This window comes from Mytilus edulis, chromosome 7, assembly GCF_963676685.1.
Source record: "Mytilus edulis chromosome 7, xbMytEdul2.2, whole genome shotgun sequence".
Lineage (NCBI taxonomy): Eukaryota > Metazoa > Mollusca > Bivalvia > Mytilida > Mytilidae > Mytilus > Mytilus edulis.
In genome coordinates this window covers 39,723,922-39,744,587 of record NC_092350.1, presented here as the reverse complement: position 1 = coordinate 39,744,587, position 20,666 = coordinate 39,723,922, and the positions used below count along the sequence as shown (strand labels likewise).

Genomic DNA, 20,666 nt, shown 5'->3' with positions numbered 1-20,666 from the left:
AATCGCTCATAAATTACCATATATAATTTTTCCGGATATTAGTCTTTAAAATCATAAAAATAGGCAAATTCACATTGATGTAGTAAATACAAAAACTAACCTTTTTCCATGTAAGATAAATGTTTTTTGATTCTCAAATCTGTAATCCCAATTTTTTTCCCGTGGGACAGATTTGCCCTTGTAATATGGAACACTTTTTCTATGACGTCGTTATAACGTCATAAAAAAATGCATAAAAGACTGAAGGAATCTTTTTGTTAAATAATGGGAAAAAGCGTTTTTCAAAATATAAAATAGTTTAGACGAAAATCATAGTTTAGTTGTAACAATAAATGAAATATGTTACGCGGGACAGCCTAAACTTATTTTTTTTAAATGAAGCTTGTCGTATGCAGCATAAAACATATTTTCAACAATTATTTTTTTCGTTTTTATTTCAAAAACATTATTTTTTTTAAAATACGTACAATAGCAATGAATATGATATCACTATATATTTTGGACTTGCATCTTGCTAACAACACCGATGTTCCAATGAGGTACGAACATCGCCCGTAACGTCTATATATTTTATGTGACAATCACAATGAGCATAACTAGAACTCGAAATGGTCGTAGTATGAACGAAGTCAGGTCGTAAGAAGAGCGTGATAGTGACGGCAATATCGAACTATGGTCTTAAGGCATACGATACAGTTTGGATCCCGTATTTACATTATGATAAAAATTTCCACATAGACTATTTTTTACCTGATTGAATCAAATATGTAATAAAAAATATACCTTCATGTGCTACTTTTTGAGTAACTTTGAATGAGGTCAAAATTTTGTATATTTATTCAAAATTCAGATTTGTGGCCGTATTTTCCATTTCGAAAGAAAGACATAACTTATTTGTTTTAAAAGATAGACACAAATTGTTTTTTGTTAAACATTTGTAATTTATGTGTTTTATAAGTATCCTAAAAAGTTGTACATTTTTTATTCAGAAATAACTCATATTTATCAAACATGAATGAATGTAGAAAAAAGCATATTTGTTTGCTGTATATTTATCAAATTAAAAAAAAAATTCCACTATTTACGTTTTCATGAAAATTGGCACACATAATCTTCTCGAGTAATCAAACCAAATTGCATTTTAAAAAAAGAGGGGTCCATGAACTCGTTTTTAAGTTAAATACATTTGAATGATAAAAATCAGTCTTTTTTTTTTCTGTACAAACTTTTTTTTTCGCCTGCGGCGAAAAACAATCTATTTTTTTCACGACAAGTCGAAAACAAGTTTTTTCTTTCAATTTTAGCATTACATATAGTGGCAGCTGAGGGTGAAACAAACATTTTTTTTTCTCAGAATCAAAAACAAATTTTTTTTTTCTCCAAAAACTGGAAACAAACTTTTTTTCCAAAAAAAACCATAGCCCCCCCCCCCTCCGAAAATCAAATGGTTGCTGCCTTAATAGTCATAGTTTGATGTCGCGAAAATAACAATTTACGTTAGAAACGTCTTGACCTCCCCTGTAACTGTATCGTATGCCATAAACGTGGTATAGTCGAAGTAGAAGCGTATTTGGGTCGCGGTGGGGACGCGAAGGTCGAAGTCATGTCGTAGTAACGACGCTGTGAGATGGTAGCGCTGTCTCTCCGACTATAGAACGTGGTATTAATCTTAGCGAGATCGTTGAAAAAAAAGTAAAATCACAAAAATACTGAACTTAGAGGAAGATCAATTGGGAAAGTCCATAATCACATGGCAAAATCAAATAACAAAAAAAGCGTGTAAATTTACATTTTAGATGACGGCCGTGAGCGTTGTGCGGTCGTGGTCTAGTAGGACGGGGGCTTAACGCAATTAATAAGTCGACCCGTTGATTTTCTTTAGGAGACTTTTTGTATACTAAATAAATATACTGGACTGGTAACAACTGTAAACAAAAAATCCTGTCCAAGACATGATAGAAACTAATATGGTGACTCATAAAATGCAGGAAATAATTGTGTACAAAACTGAAACTTAATTTTCGCGTAACGCTAACCGAAAACATAAGCAAAATGTGAAAAAAATCTATTCTCGAAAACCGAAAGTTTAGTACCTTGCCATCACAGAAATTAGTTCAGCTGTATAGTTTTAGAAACATATACAGAGGTAATATGAGGCAGGCATTACCTGTAAATGGGGACGAAGTCTGTATGAATTATTTTTTTGTAACTTAAATATTTGTTTAAAAAAAAAGAAACGGAAATACCGTAACGTTTCCGATTTTGGTTCTGTTGTTAGGGATTTAGTTGTGACGTTATTTAAATTATGACGTCATATGCAATGTAAACAAAGAAACGCTATCATCAGGTAACGTTTTTTTCATATCAAGGAATTATTAAAAATGAAATTGGTATTGCGCGTTCCTTCCTATTTTATACTAGACTGATAAATATATATTTTACTCAAAGTTTCATACAAACGAGACCGGAAAAAGGAAGTACATTGTACATTTCTGCGCAGGTCCGGGATTTCAAAACACGACAAAAAAAATTTGAACGATTTTGAGTTCATTAGTACAATGAAAAATTCGGGAAATTTTCCCGTATTTTTTTTTATTGAATTTTCTACTGTTATTGGGGACTCCGTCCCCATAATAAGATGAAAATATACTACTATCTGTAATAAAATGTGGCAAACTATTCTCTTTTGTAATATTTTTATTTCTCTTTCAGTCTTTTGTTGTTTAATTCATTCTGATGTTTTAAGTGGTTGTCATGGTAATTATAAACAGAAGATGTGGTATGATCGCAAATGAGACAACTCTCCACAAGAGACCACAAGAGACCAAATGACACAGAAATAAAAATGTCTGTTTCATGTTTATTTACCAACCAAAAATCCATTTATTGAAGATCATTCTGTAAGTTTATTAAACAATTTTTTTATGAACTTGTTCCATTAGTTTAAACAATGTTGTCTCATACAACCTCCTTGGTGTAAACTTCTACATTATCAATACTCTTATAGAAAATAGGTTTCAGCTTGCATGCTAATTTCCCACTTTTTTTCAAAATAATACTCATATAATAAAATACAGATTACTTGTGAAAATTGACGCATAACACTACCTATAATTCCTTTTCGATATGACCGAACAATGATCTTTACAATGCTCTTGTGAATTCTATATATCACAGCTCACATTTTGATGTGAATTTAATGAGCTCCCAGCGGACCTTATTAGACGAATACTTACATGTCTTTTATCATATTTTGTATACAAGTAGTGTCATCTTGTCACTAGATTCCATGGTTGTTTCACTGGGAGTTTGCAATTAATTTCAAAACAGTAGTAATAAATATGTTTTTGTACTGAAAATAGGTTCAACTTTGTTCAGAAATATAGTTTAAACCATTTCTGAATTGGTTTTGGAAAAGCGCATAGTAAATCTCTCTCTCTCTCTCTCTCTCTCTCTCTCTCTCTCTCTCTCTCTCTCTCTCACTCACTCTCTCTCTCTCTCTCTCTCTCTCTCTCTCTCTCTCTCTCTCTCTCTCTCTCTCTCTCTCTCTCTCTCTCTCTCTCTCTCTCTCTCTCTCTCTCTCTCTCTCTCTCTCTCTGTGCATATGTTTGTAATTGGTATCCATGGCAACAAATCTGCATTCATCTGTTGTAATATATTGCAAAAAGGGGAGAAAAGATGTTACATATTTCCCATAATTTTTGCTAGAAGTAGAATTTCAATCGCTTGAAGCAATACATTTTCTGAAACTGTTTACATATATCTATCAAGAAATTCAAGAAAATTCATACGTCTTTCATCTCATTTGTAAACATGACATTAATTGCTGGACCTGGTCGGTCTAGCTATGAAAATACGGAGAGTCAAACAGAAAATAGGCCATAAAACATGTAAAAAATAATCTTGATTTTCTTATAATCCACCTTTGAAAGCCAAATTAGTACTCAGCTGTCTAAACATGAATTTGATTGCACAATAACTTTCATATTTAAAAAATCCACCGTGGCCAAAATGCAAAACTGTGTATTGCTACCTTGAGGAATAATAAAAACTATAAACTGAATATCACAGAACTTTGTTCTTTTGTATTTCATGTCTATGAAATACATATCAAATCTTTGTGATTTTACAAACGTATATTAAGAACTTTCTATTGTTGCACGAAAGACAAGAAATAATGATTACTTGTTAAAAAGTTTAAGACTTCAGATTTGTAAAAGATTTATTTGCATAATTCTACATTTCTCAATACGATACCGGTAAATATATTAAATACCTTTTAATTGGCGTATTATAAGTTATGCATGTATTGACGAAAAATTTCTAATATTTAGTTAGTATGTTCACATCGCAAAATTACCCAATATAAAAAATGCCAACTAACGAAATTTTTCAAGAATGTTTTCTTCTATGAAAAAAATTCCATATGTATTTTAGTATGAAAATTTGATGTACTCCAGTCCATTAAGACGTAAACCATACGACTTGTGAAGATAAACTGTATATGATATATTTCATTATGTATATTTATTTACATTTAACAAAACAGTAACAATGATAAAAATCTACAAAGTACCTAAAACAATAATAAATAAACATGACTAGAATATCATATCAAACGTCACCAAGAATAAGAAGAACATTACAGAAAAGCATTTCCAAGAATTAACAAAACTATAACAATTGTATAATTCGAGCATGACTATAGCAAGTTATTACATTTCGCGAAGAACAATACTTTATAATACTTAAACAATTGTAAACATAACAGTATACATTGTAAATAACTATCGAAGATACATTTCAAGAAAAATATCTTGTCTCCAAAAGAATTAAGTTAGACCACCTAAAGAGTTCTAGATTGGAACACCTAAATAGTTCTAGATTAGAACACCTAAATAGTTCTAGATGTGAACACTCGTTTCTGGCATAACCATTCTTAATCTCCACTTACTACTGTTAAAAAACAAACACCGGTCATATAATCTCGATCATGCAACCGTAGGTAAGCTCATCTTGGTCAATCTATAAAATGACATCGTTAAACAAACTACTAGGCCTACTTACATCTAGACCAACAAAATTAAGGAGATTTGATCCACATAAATGTCACCTAACTGTAAACCAACCTATGTTTGCGAGCGATTTACTTTCGTGACTTTCACGAGTAGAAAAATAACGCGAATATACATTGTTGCGAATACGTAAAACTTAGATCTTTCTTTATGTAACTACTTGAATTAAATTAGAAATTCACGAAATCTAATAGCCGCGAAGAGGATTAGAAAGGGTTAAACGCGAAAATAAGTTGGTTTACAGTAATTGTTTTGATGCTATTTTACCAAACAGTAAGCTATTACTAGAAGTGACAAAATGTAAGCAACGACCGGATTATTTTATGTCTGAAAAAGTTGTGTCTATGGTCCAGTTTCTCAGAAAGTGAAAAGTTTTTTTTTATCAAACCCAGGTGTGTAGGTTAAGTATGTTTTTTTTCCTCTTTTTGCAAAATTAAGATATGCACTTTAACTGACTTCAATTTTTTGGTGTTAATAGTATTTATGATTAATTTACATTTCTTTTCTTGATACTCATTATAACAAGAATATGTCCATAGTACACGGATGCCCCACTCGATCTATTATTTTCTATGTTCAGTGGAACGTGAAATTCAGGTCAAAACCCAAATGTTGCATTAACATTAGAAAGATCATATCATAAGTAAAATGAATACTAAGTTTCAAGTTGATTGAACTTCAACTTCATTAAAAACTACCTTGACCAAAAACTTTCACCTGAAGCGGGAGGGACAGACGGACGGACGGACGAACGAACGAATTAACGAACGAACGAACGAACGGACGCACAGATCATAAAACTCAATGCCCCTCTACTATCAAAAACAATGCAGCCTAAATCTATTTCCTATTATCTCTGATGGTCGTAACAAGTTCTATGAACTTTCCTCATATCTAACTACTGTGCGATCTTTACTGTATTCTAGAGTGTTATTGTTATATACTCGGAAACAATTATAACTAAGAGTGTTTTAAACTTTGAAACATTTAGATTGAACATAAACGTTACATTATGATAGCAAGCATCGTTGTTAATAATAATGATAATAATAATGAAATATTAGAGAAAACGTGAAATGTTTTGTTTTTAAATTCCGTACATGTAATATTCCTAAGAGAAGTTTTTTTCATAAATCACGATCCTCACTTAAATATCTGTCCCTAGATTGAACTTGTACTAATTCTTCTTTCGTTTCATACATTGGTCCATCGAATGAATATTGTCCAAACGAGGACTGTGATGTATCGTCATTTCGATCACGTGGTCCTTTTGAATAATTTGATGAATTGAAGCCTGTGTGCCCATTTCCGACATTTCCATTCATTGCTATAACTCCATTGTTTGGTCCTTTGTAATCAGATGTTTGTTCTTGGAACGCACCGTAAGACAAGAACTTTCCAGTTGTATCTGGTTTAAGTGTATCTTCCGGTCTCCATGTATCTTCTCCATGTGGTTCTGCCCAGTGTTGTTGTTCCCCGGATGCAAATATTCCATAGAATGTTATTCCAAGAAAATGAACCACGCTGGCTATAATGAAGACATTCTGCCACTCATCTGCAGTCTGAAATTACAATCATATCATTTTGTAAGATATTAGCTTGCTGATGGAACAAATATGTTAAACAATGTTTGAATATTTCATTCTTTGGAACTTACTCGAACGTCGTAACATCACTTATACTGCACTCGTTCTATTAGAGCAGTCAACATGCGTTGACTGTATATTTCTATGTCATATACAGTCACTGACCCGATATCACTTTTCCTCATGAATATTTAAATAGAAATTGCCGAATTAATATAGAATTATTCATACGACCTCTTCAACCTGTTCTTGTTTCAAATGCATACAACGATGCGTGGAACGACTCAACATTGTTTCTTTTGCAATTATTGGAAAAACATATTTAATTTGTTAATATTTTTTGTTTGCAACCTATAAATCATTATGTTTTATGCTTATGGTTGATATTTAAGTCCATACTCAAACGATTTCGTTCACCATCGAGTGTTGGTTTCAACAGGTAAATGTAAATTTCATTGTGTTGTATATTTCTCCCCGAGCATGATGTGAGGCCTTTTTAAAGGGTATTTCCCTAATATTTAAATCAAATAAATAACCTTAACGCATTAAACAACAATTGAAAATGTTTTTTTTAGATTGCAGTATAAAGACAATAATAGTGCATTGATGTGACATACCAACGATATAAGGATTCGGCCCGAAACGGGGAAACAGCCTCGCATTTCCCCGTTTCTAAGCCTCATCCTTATATCGTTGATATGTCAAGTCAATGCACTATAATGGTCTTTATACTGCACTCGTTCTATTTGAGCAGTCAAAATGCGTTGACCATATATTTCTATGTCATATACAGTCACTGACCTGATATCACTTTTCCTCATGAATATTTAAATAGAAATTGTCGAAATTATGTTTAATTATTCATACGACCTCTACAACCTGTTCTTGTTTTCAATGTAAACAACGATGCGTTTAACGACTCAAACTTGTTTCTTTTGCAATTTTCGGGAAAACATATTTCAATTTTTAATATTTATTTGTTTGCAACCTATAAATCATTATGTTTTATGTTTATTGTTGATATTTTAGTCTGCAACGAATTCGTTCACCATTGATTGCGGTAATGATGTACATTTCATCGTGTTTAATATTTCTCCGTCTGTGTGATATGAGGCCTTTTTAAAGGGGGATTTTTCCCAATATTTGAATAAAAAAAAATAACATTAACACAATAAACAACAATTGAAAATGTTTTTTTTTTAGATTGCAGTATAAAGACAATAATAGTGCATTGACTTGACATATCAACGATATAAGGATTCGGCCCGAAACGGGGAAAATGCTCGGCACAGCCTCGCATTTCCCCGTTTCTAAGCCTCATCCTTATATCGTTGATATGTCAAGTCAATGCACTATTATTGTCTATATTTACGACAAAAATCAACGAAAACATTTGATTCACTAGACTGATAATTGATTGATAGTGTTTTATTGCTCATTCAAAATCGACTACACGTGCTACTACACGTGTAGCAATAAACAGAACTGTTTATAAGAAATCTGTAGCATACAGTCGTTGATTGAATGATTTGATTTTAATTTATTTTAAGTTAAACCAAAGCATAAATCATAAAACAGTACAACCAAATTACACCCCCCCCCCAAAAAAAAAAAACAAACCCAAAAACCACACCAAAAACAAAACAAACAACAACAAAAAAAAAACCAAGTAAAATCACAAAAAATACTGAACTCCGAGGAAACCTCAAAACGGAAAGTCCCTTATGAAATGGCAAAATCAAAACCTCAAACACATCAAACGAATGGATAACAAATTTCATATTCCTGACTTGGTACAGACATTTTTTATGTATAAAATAGTGGATTGAACCTGATTTTATATCTAGCCAAACCTCTCACTTGTATGGCAGTTGCATCAAATTCCGTTTTATTGACAACGATGCGTGAACAAAACAAACAGACATAATAGACAAGTATATCAAATATACAGCAGTCAACATGGTCTTTTAATCTTTATCACTTTAAAAAAACAACATCTTTGAATCTATGAAAGAATGATATAAAGTTTATAAGTTATTTGTGGTAGCGAATGTCCTGACTTCATATTGACGTTGTCCAAAAAGAAGAGGAAAATTAACAACAGGGAACAAAATTTTCACCTTCGCTCGTTGTTTGTATAAGAGTTTTCCGCGTAAAACTAAAATGCCCAAATCTAGGTAAATGAATGTTAGTGCTGCTTTTAATAGATTTTCAAGTAAATATCCGCAGTATGCTTGAAGAACGCTTGATTATTTGAAGTCAAACATTTAATCAATGTTACGGTAAGTTTTATTGCTTATGTTATTTTGCATTTGTATTTTTAATATCTACGTTATTTGAAGTAAATGCCCGTACAGTAATTAACTTGAGAACAAAACTAATAAGAAGCTTTTGTTCAAGTTAGTCTGGATCACATTTCTTCATGTATTGAAATATGTGGACAGGAAAAAAACCATTTCAGTTTACTGAATAACATTTTAATAGAACATCATCAAAGAATCATTGAACTTTAGGCTAAATCTGACCAACAATTAATTAAATTATAGACAAGAAAGAGACGTGACACAACGCTTATTGACGCATTTTGACTTGTCCTCGAATCTCTGATGGGTTAATCAATGAATAATGAGTTCTTTATTATAAAATGATCAACATCAGTCTGGACTAATTGTTTTGATGAACTTACCTAATTGACTTCATCAAGGTCCATTTATATTCATAAAAATTTATAGATGCGGTCATTATATTTAATAATGTCCATTCAAAAGCATCCGTAGTTGTCATATGTAAATGTCCGGTTTTACAAAGAATTCCTGGACAAATGTGACGTATGGTTTAGCTAACATTTTTTGGGTTAAGAAAAAATTAACTTTGAGATTAAAGCAGTTATTTTGTTTGATTACATTGCATTTCATACATTAAAACATTTAGTCGTTTTTTCCCCTGACAGTTATACAGACACAAACACTACATTGTGCGATGATAGCGCACTTTAGAGCTTACTTCACCAGGAACAGTAATGTGAAAAATCTTTGTCATCCAAATAAATACAAATACTATAACATTGACCATATTCTTATTCCAAAGATTATCCAAATATGCATGGGTGTATTTGTAGAGTATGAACATATCAAAACATCATAACTTAAGGTCAACAGTGCCTTACGAATTTTTAACCTCTTTGAATTCATTTTAATTAGTTGAATAACAATTTTCGTGGGTTTCATAGGTACAGGTGAAATACGAATTCAAATGCTCAACCAATTGCAAATTGTCTAAAGGCTTTGCATGCAGAGATTGGTAAAACCACGAAATCATATATCAAAGAAAATGCAAGTTTCCAAATTCCACGAAAATTGGTACCCACGAAAAATAAATATATTCACAGCATAAACTTTTAGTAACTAACAGTCATCAAAGAATGTATGTATCCTTATATCATTTAAGTGCAAAAGTGATGATACATGACAAATGTAAGAACAGTTTGCTATAAAAGGTATAATCCTACCGACGCCAAACTAAAAATGGAACAGACCACTCCACTCTATGTACCTTCGAAAAGAATTTTGCACACACCTTCATGAACCGAAAATGTTGAACAAAACAAAAAACATCTTTTGACTACTATACCCTATTTTTGACATTTTGACATTTTTGATAATTAATTCCCCGCCACGTTGAGAATGTTCCAATAACAAGCCAGGAGTCTGTTTTTGAGTTGTAGTTGATGCTTGCTACCTGATATATTTGTTAATGTTTATTGTTTTGTAACAAATCGGACCGTTGTTTTTCTTGTGTGAATGGTTTAATAATTCTTACCCCTTTTTTAGTTAACAACTCGGTAACAACTGGACACATCATTCCTGCAAGTGTACCAATCCCATTTGATAGACCCATCAAAATGGAAGCATAACGTGGTGCTAAGTCAAGGTGGTTAACGTTGAAACCTGAAAAATACAGTACAAGTAAGGTGAGGATATTACATTTCATAGTGAAGTTGCATCATATTCGTTTTTTGCAGACGAAATATTCATTTTTCCCTGTTGCTTGGCCGCCATACTGATTTCGGTTTAGAACATAGTTGCTTCCTATATTTTGTGAGGTTAAACATTTATTTAAACCTATCTTATGCAATATTTTGTTTCCAGTTATTACCAGTCCAGGATATTCAGTATGCAAGATCTTTTTAGGGTTCATGTGATTCCCTGAGTTTGTGTTTGTTGTTTTGATCTGTCTCTTGCTATTCGATTTCGAGATTTGAAAATCGATTGACTAATGTTGCTCTAATTCATACAATGAATAAACAATTGTCGAAATTACAGAATTCCATCATTACCGAACTGAACAAATAAATAACAAGACCGGTGCCGTATCCTTGCAGGAAAAGCTTACCCTTCCGGAGCACCTGATTTCATTCCCTGTTTTTAGTGGAGTTCGTGTTGTTTCTTATTTATTAATTATAACTGTTGATGTAAATGGCCTTTAGTTTTTTGAGTCCTTGTTTACTCCTTGGTTTTGATTGTTATTGTCTTACCAGTAATTCAATTTATTCAATGATGTTTTTTCTAGTACGGTTATACATACTATAGAAATCGATATTGAGAGGTGATGCTTTTTCTTATTTCAGGTAGTAACGTAATTCTTCGTTATATTGCGACAAAAATAAACTCTGTTCGTGTTCTCGTTTCAATTGTTTACATTGTCATTTCAAGGCCTTTTATAGCAGACTATGCGGTATGGGCTTTGTTCCGTACGTGACCTATATGTTACATTTTGGTGTTATGTTTCTGTTGTGTCGTAGTTCTCTTATATTTGATACGTTTCCCTCAGTTTCAGCTTGTAACCAGGATTTGTTTTGTTCTCTATCGATTTATGAATTTCGAACAAAGGTTTACTACTGTTGCTTTTATCTAAAGTTTTAATTTCTATGTCATTTGGTCTCTTGAGGAGAGTTATCTCATTATCAATCATACCACATCTTTTTTCTATCTTTGTATAAAGCCTGTCGAACGTACAAAAAAGACATAACGATTACCATTATCTATTTTAATTATTAATGTTTTTTTTTTTTTTTTGGAAATAAAATGCAGTGTCATCATTATCATCTGATAAAAATCTCACGGAGCACACTCGGTTATTAAATCCAATACTGTTTTAAAACTTTATAATATACTTTTATAGCCATCATATTTCACAATGATATGAACTTTTATTGCTTTGTTTCCAATCAAAAAGACATTAAATACTCGATTCTGTGAAAATCAATTATACAATTCTATGAAGTCATTATTTGCTGGAATCATTACGTTTGTGGCAAATGCTTTTAAATAAGACTAAAGTCCGTTGCAAAAAATGATAAATCATTCTGACTATGTGACATGCATACCTGAAATGGCAAAACCACTTGATCCAACTGCTAATGTCAAACACACCATTGCTGCAGTTTTATCACGTGCAAAAGCAACACCCAATAGAAAACAAGCTTCTAGTCCAAAGCCTGAAAAGGTAAGTAATCTCCAACTTTATAGTAATGCTATAAAAAAAATACTTTGAAGTTTTTTTTTTACAAAATCTATCATAAAGGTTCTTACAGTTAGAGGAGAAAAGCAATTCAATTATTTGTCTGAGTCTCAGATACATTAATTTCTATCAAACATTTCACCTTTATATATAATTCTGCTCAAACGGAAACGATTTTTCCTTATTAGCCATAATCCTTAATATGCTATCAATTGGCATTATAATACATATTTCTTCTTCGAGGGAGGTCCTTTTCTGGTTTATAGATGCGCAATGAACGATGGAAATGTAAATTGTAAATATATACAGGAAGATGTGGTGTGAGTGCCAATGTGAAACAACTCTCCATCCAAATAACAATTTATAAAAGTAAACCATTGTAGGTCTATGTACGGCCTTCAACACGGAGCCTTGGCTTAAACAGAACAACAAGCTATAAAGGGCCCCAAAATTACTAGTGTCAAACCATTCAAACGGGAAAACCAAAGGGAATGTATATTGTAAATATATATAGGAAGATGTGGTGTGAGTGCCAATGAGACAACTCTCCATCCAAATAACAATTTATAAAAGTAAACCATTATAGGTCAATGTACGGCTTTCAATACGGAGCTTTGGCTAACACCGAACAACAAGCTATAAAGGGGCCCCAAATTACTAGTGTAAAACAATTCAAACGGGAAAACCAACGGTCTAATCTATATAAAAAAACGAGAAACGAGAAACACGTATAAATTACATAAACAACTGACAACTACTGTACATAAGCCCGTTGTCATGTATATGGAAAGGTAAATGCTGTGTACAAGAGTCATTACAACACATCCTTTTTCTGTGACCGTCCAAATATTTTGCCGAATATACAGGTCGCCTTTCATGAAGTATTGGACATACTATTCCATAACTGTGAACATTATCAAAACCATAATATATTTTTCTTCAAATAACTGGCCTACTTTCATATTCGCATTTACGTATTTAAAATGACTTCATCATCAAAAAGGGAAGAAGAGAAAATAACACACCAGTATGAACTGTATTCACGTCGAAAACCATTATATATACTCTTTTAGTTTCAACTTAATTTTAAATAATGAACTGGCAATATGCAGTTTTGGATGAAAGTTTTTATAATTCTCTATCTGAAAATGTTTCCATCAAATACAATGACTGAACAAATATGAAGCTTTCTATACATAGATAGCATATCATGTCTATCATTATATATAAATACAGATGCTACCACTGCATAGAGTGTGATACGATAATTATCCACTCGAAACAGTTATCTTTTCAAAATTAAAATTTAACTGTCGAGATTGTATTGCACGAGACGTGGTTGTGGAATCTGTTTTTTTCAAGATTGTATACGATATACAGACAATCTTAATCATTGTGTCGAACAAACTGTTCTTTCTACTTGGCGTCATCAGGCATGGTCGCCTTTGTGATGTCTTCACAATGGGAATTGAATATTTAACGTCATAATGAAATTTTGACCAATGAACAACTGAGTTCAAATGATTCACGCGTTGATTAAATCAAAATGAACAATAGGTCATGATAATCGGGTAAGAATTAGAGAAAATTTCTTTTCGATAAAATAGTCTTACCTCCACAATTGAATATTTTTCTAACAGTAGTAGTGGTAAGATGTCTTTGTCGTAGATTATCCGCTATTTGTCCACCAATAGGCACAATAATAGCCATAACTAGATGAGGTAGTGCCGACAGAATGCCACTCTAAAAGACGAGGAAAAAAATATATACAGGTGTATTGTTGAAGTTTTAGTTCGTACAATACTAAGTTATTATAGTTTAAGTTTGTCGAATCTAAAATGTGCTACAATACAAAACCTATGTTTTGTTTTTGTATTGGATCTTCCGTTAGTTATAGTATTTTTGTATTCTTTTTATTATTCAAATGATCATACTAAAATAAATTTGAAAGGCGAAAGATCATACATCATCTGAAAGTTTCTAAAGTTTCTTTTATCATAAATGAAAGAAAAAAAACAGTTGAGTTATGGTTTTGTAAAAATATCTGTGAATAAAATAAAAAAAAAAATTCGATGATTGGTAAAGAAGTAATATAAGGCAAAAAAGGATGAGATGTTTAATTGCATCAGAACAAAATAAAGACCTAAAAAAGAATCCCAAATAATTGTTGTTTTGAGAATTGAATTCTTTATTCAATGCAACAACAATATTACTTAAAATACTATAAAACTAGGTTAAATCTACCATTTTCCAAATGAAGAAATGCATGTACCTTTTCAGGAATGTGACAGTTGTTTTGCATTCGTTTGATATGGTTGAGTTTGTGATTTTGCCATTTTTTAAATGACTCTCCATATTAAATTTTCTTTGAAATCTGCTTTTTCGTTATTTTATCTTTTTCGTAAACTTCACGAACACATATTGAAATTTACCGATTACAGTACGATTTCATATTATAATGTTTGTTTTGTGCTATACATTATAGTTACTGTGGAATCATTTATATTCGTAGGATACCAATTTTCGTGGGTTTCGTGGGTACTGGTGAACCATGAAGTGATTGTCAAAACCACGAAATCAAATTTCCACGAATATGCAAGTTTTCAGCAATCCATGAAAATTGATATCCATGAAAATAAACGAATCCACATATTTCTAATCAGTTCTGCTTATTTTCTTTTGATTAGATATGTCGAAGCTACAATACACTTTTTCTTACAATAGATGAATCGGTTATGCATTGAGGCTAAGCTAAACTTAACGCACGAACAGAGTCAACAGGTACTTTCGGCTAATTACTTATTAATTAGTAAAAAGGATGTAGGATTTGAATTCATCTACTTTCATAAGTACAGTAGTGCGAGAAAGCTTAACAATAAGCTCTAGAATCGGATTAGGTGTAAAACAATAAGCTCCGGAATCGGATTAGGAGAAAAAATGTAATGATGGCATTAATTTTCGTTATGCTATTGCACGAATTACGTTCTTGATATAGTGATTAATAGGTGAGTTTAATTTCATATGACAAGCAAATGAAAACAGACAAGGTTATAAACTGATTAGGTGCTGGCGAAATGGAATTTTAATCAAATAAATGGTAGACTGATTAGGTTCCGGTAACTTTGCTCTAAAAACTGGTAACAAAAGTTGTAAAATATTAAGATTGATTTTAGAACAATACATAGCATGATAAATGAGGTGCCAATAAAGAAATTCTCATAATTGACATACTCATCCTTCAAATGAGCATGTGCAGGAGTAATTCAGTATTCAAAGTCTTTTAATATCACATGTGACATTTACAGAAAAGTAACCTATATAGTATTGCTGACATATAGTTTAATGACAATACAATCGATGTGCTTCGATGATGAAACAAGATGATAGATATTGACCAAATATAATGACTATAAGTGTATGTAAAGTATATACCGTTTAGACAATGTGCATGCGATCGGTATTCTTTTGTGTGTATAACATTCATCATCTTCAAAGCATAAAAATGTTGAAGTCATATCTATCGGATTGTGATCGGTTTTTTCTTTGTGAAGCGTTAACAATCTTATAGTGTTACCTGTGCAATTTTATTACATTTACCTTGGCAACATCGTCATGAAAAACTTCTTTGAAATACATAGGCTGACTAATAATAAGCAGATAAAATGTCCAGCTTCTACAGAAATTAGCTACGTTTATAGCATATACTGGCATGGATGTAAAAAAGCTTAACCATGGCGTTCTCATATTCTGTAAAAAAAAAATTACAATAAAACGTTTTGTACCACACACATTTGCTTTTTTTTTTTTTTTAACTTGTTTCACAGTAATTCTTACCTTCAAGTTAATAAAACTTAACGGTTAACTGTTTTCGAAAAGGAAAGGTTAATTTTTCACTGACTTTTGCCTGTCATTTCTTATATATAATTATATATATATCAGTTTACCTTACGTTTAAACAATATCATCTTCAAGAGAGGCGAAAGATATCAAATGGCCTTTTAAAACAACTAGCTAGAGTAAATTTTCGAAAAGTGTTCAGACGTTATTTTTTTCATGCATCTCATTGATGTCAACTTAATAAAAAAAGTGGTCCTTTTGCATATTTTTACACATGTGGAGCAGAATCTGCTAGCCCTTCCGGAGCACCTGAGATCACCCCCAGTTTTTGGTGGGGTTCGTGTTGCTCAGTCTTTAGTTTTTATGTTGTTTTATGTGTACTATTATTTGTCTGTTTGTCTTTTTCATTTTCAGTCATGGCGTTGTCAGTTTATTTGTTGATTTTGAGTTTGACTGGTCTGGTATCTTTCGCCGTTCTTTTAAAACTATGTTTCTTATAGATAATGTATTTACGATATTTCTTAAATCTCGAATATATCCCTCGTCATGCGTGGTATAATTTTCAAATTTAATTTTATTACGAATGAAACCTCTTGCTTTCATTTGAAATAATTGCTAAGCAGTAGTATAATTGCGAAATTCATTTATAATGTAATTGAATTTTGCACTTTTTAGACTTCAAATTTGTCAAAAGCAATTATCTGGTATAATGTCGTTAGAATTATTGTCATTTTAAAAACCTTAATACAAAACAAGCAAATTTGAAAAAAGCCATACTAATGTTTGCTAAAAAGCTTAGATTTTTAATAATGTCACACGAAGCTTCTTTATTGAGATCCAAATTATTTTTCTTAGAACCGAATCTAAAGACTATATAAGGTTACCAATGCCATTGTTAAAACCATTTTTGAAAATATGAATATACAAATTATTCTACTGACATCAAATCAATTCTAGCAAAAAATGGGGTTAATGCATTTGTTGTATTTGGCACAATTTTTATGAACTTTTTGTTTTAATGCTTTTCAACTTTTTCTTATTTACCTTAACCTTTTAATCTTTTAACTGTTTTTGACTATACTAAATTGCGTCACTGATAACTCTTATTCTTAATCAGGAATATGACAGTTGTATTCCAATCGTTTTATGTGTTCGAGCTTTTGAATTTGACATTTGCTTAGGGACTTTTCGTTTAGAATTTTCCTCGCCCTTTTACTTGTGTAAACGAAACGCGCGACTAGTAACCAAATCTTTAATCTGATATCTTTGTTAAGAAGAGATTTTATAGAATTGGATGTTGTTTGTACCTAGATATGTAGATATATCGTAGCAGTCTTTATAATATTAGGAAAATATTAAAAAAAAATATTATAGCATGCGCTTAATATATTTTTTGCATTCATTTGTGAAAACATGAAATTCAAAACGTCTTGTTTGTATTTGATATCAATAGCTTGTATCCTGTTTCATTTTTGTTTTATAGTAATCTAAAATTTTGTTCTAAATCATGCGGTTATAGATGGGAATTTCATGTCCAATATAACATGTATTGTAAACTCTTATCAAAAGAAAACAGACAATCCGAGTATGAAAAAAATCCCAAAAGTCTCCAATTGAATATTATTCATATACTTTACAGAAGATAAGACTTAATTAATTAAATCAACTTGACGAACAATTCCATATGTGTCCTTCTTTGTTGTGGAGTGTTCTCGATTGTGTTTAAAGCAAAATGTATTGGACGACTTTCCTAATGGTGGAACCTAATCAAATCAAAATACTATTGATGGCAACATAAAACTCTTTAATGTCATGAATAGACATTATACTAACTCATTGTATTCCTAGATATTTGCCAGACACCGAGTGATAAAATCGGAAAAGAACGGGATTATTTAATTATCAATCGATTCGAAAGATAGAAATTCTATAACAAAACATCTGAGAACTGGAATATGTAATGTTCAATTTTTACAGTAGGTTGTTGTCGTGTCAGCTTTGTTTTAAAGAACAGGAAAGATAAATGTCTTGTTATTCAGATTATATTAGAGTTCCCTAAAGATTAAACGATAGACAAATCTTGTCAAAGCTCGTAAAGTATAAAACAAAAGTAAGATGTGAGAATTGATCTAAGTTCTTAGACTTACTTTGTTTGTTAGTGATGTGTTTTCACCTATTGATGTTTCTATATAAATAAGTTCTTCTTGAGATATATAAGGATTGCACGCTGGTCTTTCAAAAGAAAAGAACCAAAAAATTATAGCCCATATGATACCCATAGCACCTGTAAAAGAAAGAAAGAAAAAAATCATACAATCCAATTTGATACCAATAACACATGTTAAAAAAGATCAAAATTAAAAGCCTTTATAAAATTCTTAGCAACTGTAAAATTACACCAAGCAACATTTCTAGTTTAAAGCTAATAATATCCAAGAGACACGATCGATAGTTTGCAATCTTAAAAATTTCAAGAAAATACTTACATACCAATACGATTAAAAATATAATTTTATTGGTCATTTACAAGAAATCAATGAACCGGTCATGAAAATATTATATGCAGTATTTCGCATTGAAGATACATGAAGCGTTTGGACATCTGCCTTGTGATTTAGTACCTTGCAGTTGGGTGCTTTAAATAGTGTATTTTGATTACAAATTTCATTTGCCTAAAAAAATATTTAATGATTTCGTAATCGGCAACTACCTCCTTATTGCTCTCCAAAAAGAAGGGTTTTATATGAATAGCAGTGTTTTAAGCTTATTTGGAATTTGATAAAACTTGTTATTCTCATAGAGTTTGACAGGTTTTTGATGCGCACTAAACATACAGTGTACTTTGGATATTGAACGTTCTTTTGATAATCATTGTCTCGACGTATTTCAGAAAGGAGATTAAAACTCAAACGTTTTATAAGATCAAACAAAAAAGTTATTTAAACAATGATAATAATTATTATTACAAGTGAGTATCATTATTATTAAAATAATTATAATAAAAATCAAACAATATTATCAAAACAAATAGTTACCAAAAACATAGAATCCAGACTGCCAACCAAAATTCTTTGTCAATATACCAGATAGGGGCATTCCCAAAACTGCACCAGCATATGAACCTGTAGATAAAAGTTTTGACATATTTTTTATTAAAAACATTTAGTAACAAGTTTATAGATTAACTAATTATAGTATCTTTGAATATCGATCACTTGTTGTTTAACTGCATAAAAATAGAAATAATCTTTTTGTTTAAACTTTTCTTTTGAGGCTAACATCCAAAACTTATTGCGCACTTTGTTCTACAAAAATAAAACAGATATAATGCAAAGAATAATATTTGTTAAATTGAATGTCATTTTTAGTTAGTATTTTAGTTATTTAAATTTAGTGGTAAATTTTGTGTACGAATCTTAAAATTAGAAATACAGAACTCGGCAACTACTTTTATTCCTGTACAAGACAATTTTTTAAAAGTTTGTCTCTATTGGATGGAAATGTAAGATATTAATTATATATGGTGTAGTAGTCTATAAACATGGTAAATTGTTATGTTGAGCAGTGGAGTATAATTGAGTCTTATACTCAAGCGAGTGTCTTTCTGCAAGAATTCCGTGTTATCGTTTCAATTTTAAGCGGGAACACGTCGCATCTCATACAGGCAAATGGTCGGTCTTAATTGTTGAGAAATGAACATTTAAAAAAAAAGATTGGACAGGGAAGGAGGTTCAAGCCTTTATAAAATTCCAAGTTTAGTCATATGCTCTAGAATTGTTTAAGCTCTATTCACCGACAGCATAATCGTTGGTTTGAGTTGATGTACATCATTATGACATATACACTACAGTTGAAGAGTTTAGTGTAGGTTTCATAATCCATAATATTCAGTTTGAAATTCTTTGGAACCAATAATACCTTCTGTGAATTGTTTGTTAACACTAACGGAATAATCAAATGTGTCTACTTGTGATAATCTCTGATATAGGTAGCATATAGCGTACCCTTTTAGCTTAAAACCAAAGTCACTACGCACTAGTGACGATTTTCTGACGTGAAAGAGCTTGGTCTTATCAATGATTACCTTAAAAGTCCAGTTCACTGACTGTTATCCGGTTGATAGAATCTGAGGTGATAGAATCTGAGGGAAAAGGTTCTTGATAAGTATATCAAACAATGTGGTCGCATGATTATCTGACCCCTTTGCAGATTGAAAACCAGTCTGTGAATTTTTCGTTGATTCGAATTCAACACTTTAATCCTGATTAAATACTTTGAATCACTTGAAGCATTCTTCTAATTCCAAGAGTTCTCAACTTATACCATACAACTGAATGATCCATAGAGTTGAAAGCCTTCGATAAATCTGCAACCTTCTGGAAATGTGTCAACTTGAAGCTTATTTTTAAGTTTCGTAGAATCGTATGCTATGAATTTTCAAAAACACCATTTTGATCCTTACAAGAATTCATTCTTTCTCGAAATCCTTCGCGAATCTCTTACTCATCCTCGAGTTGAATAATTTAGCTACAGAAGACTTGATGCTCCTACACCATACAGATCGCGGTAGTCAATTCAAATAGGTTGGTAAAATGACTAAATTCTGGTCTAGAAGAGTATCGTACGGAAAATAATCAACCACAACTGG

General features: G+C 31.5%; 1 protein-coding gene across 3 annotated transcripts in view; it reads right to left on the bottom strand.

Annotated features, from left to right (window-relative positions):
• Positions 1-4,208: 4,208 nt before the first annotated feature.
• Positions 4,209-20,666, bottom strand: part of LOC139481431 (vesicular glutamate transporter 1-like) — a 61,405-nt gene continuing 44,947 nt past the window's right edge. For all 3 annotated transcript variants that reach the window (XM_071264758.1, XM_071264760.1, XM_071264759.1), the window contains exons 6-12: positions 19,054-19,140; positions 18,166-18,302; positions 15,779-15,928; positions 13,795-13,924; positions 12,048-12,158; positions 10,481-10,608; positions 4,209-6,637 (exon numbers count right to left, since the gene is read on the bottom strand). In XM_071264758.1, the coding sequence (XP_071120859.1) occupies positions 6,203-6,637; positions 10,481-10,608; positions 12,048-12,158; positions 13,795-13,924; positions 15,779-15,928; positions 18,166-18,302; positions 19,054-19,140 (1,178 nt within the window). In that variant the 3' untranslated portion in view covers positions 4,209-6,202. The remainder of the gene's footprint in view (positions 6,638-10,480; positions 10,609-12,047; positions 12,159-13,794; positions 13,925-15,778; positions 15,929-18,165; positions 18,303-19,053; positions 19,141-20,666) is intronic.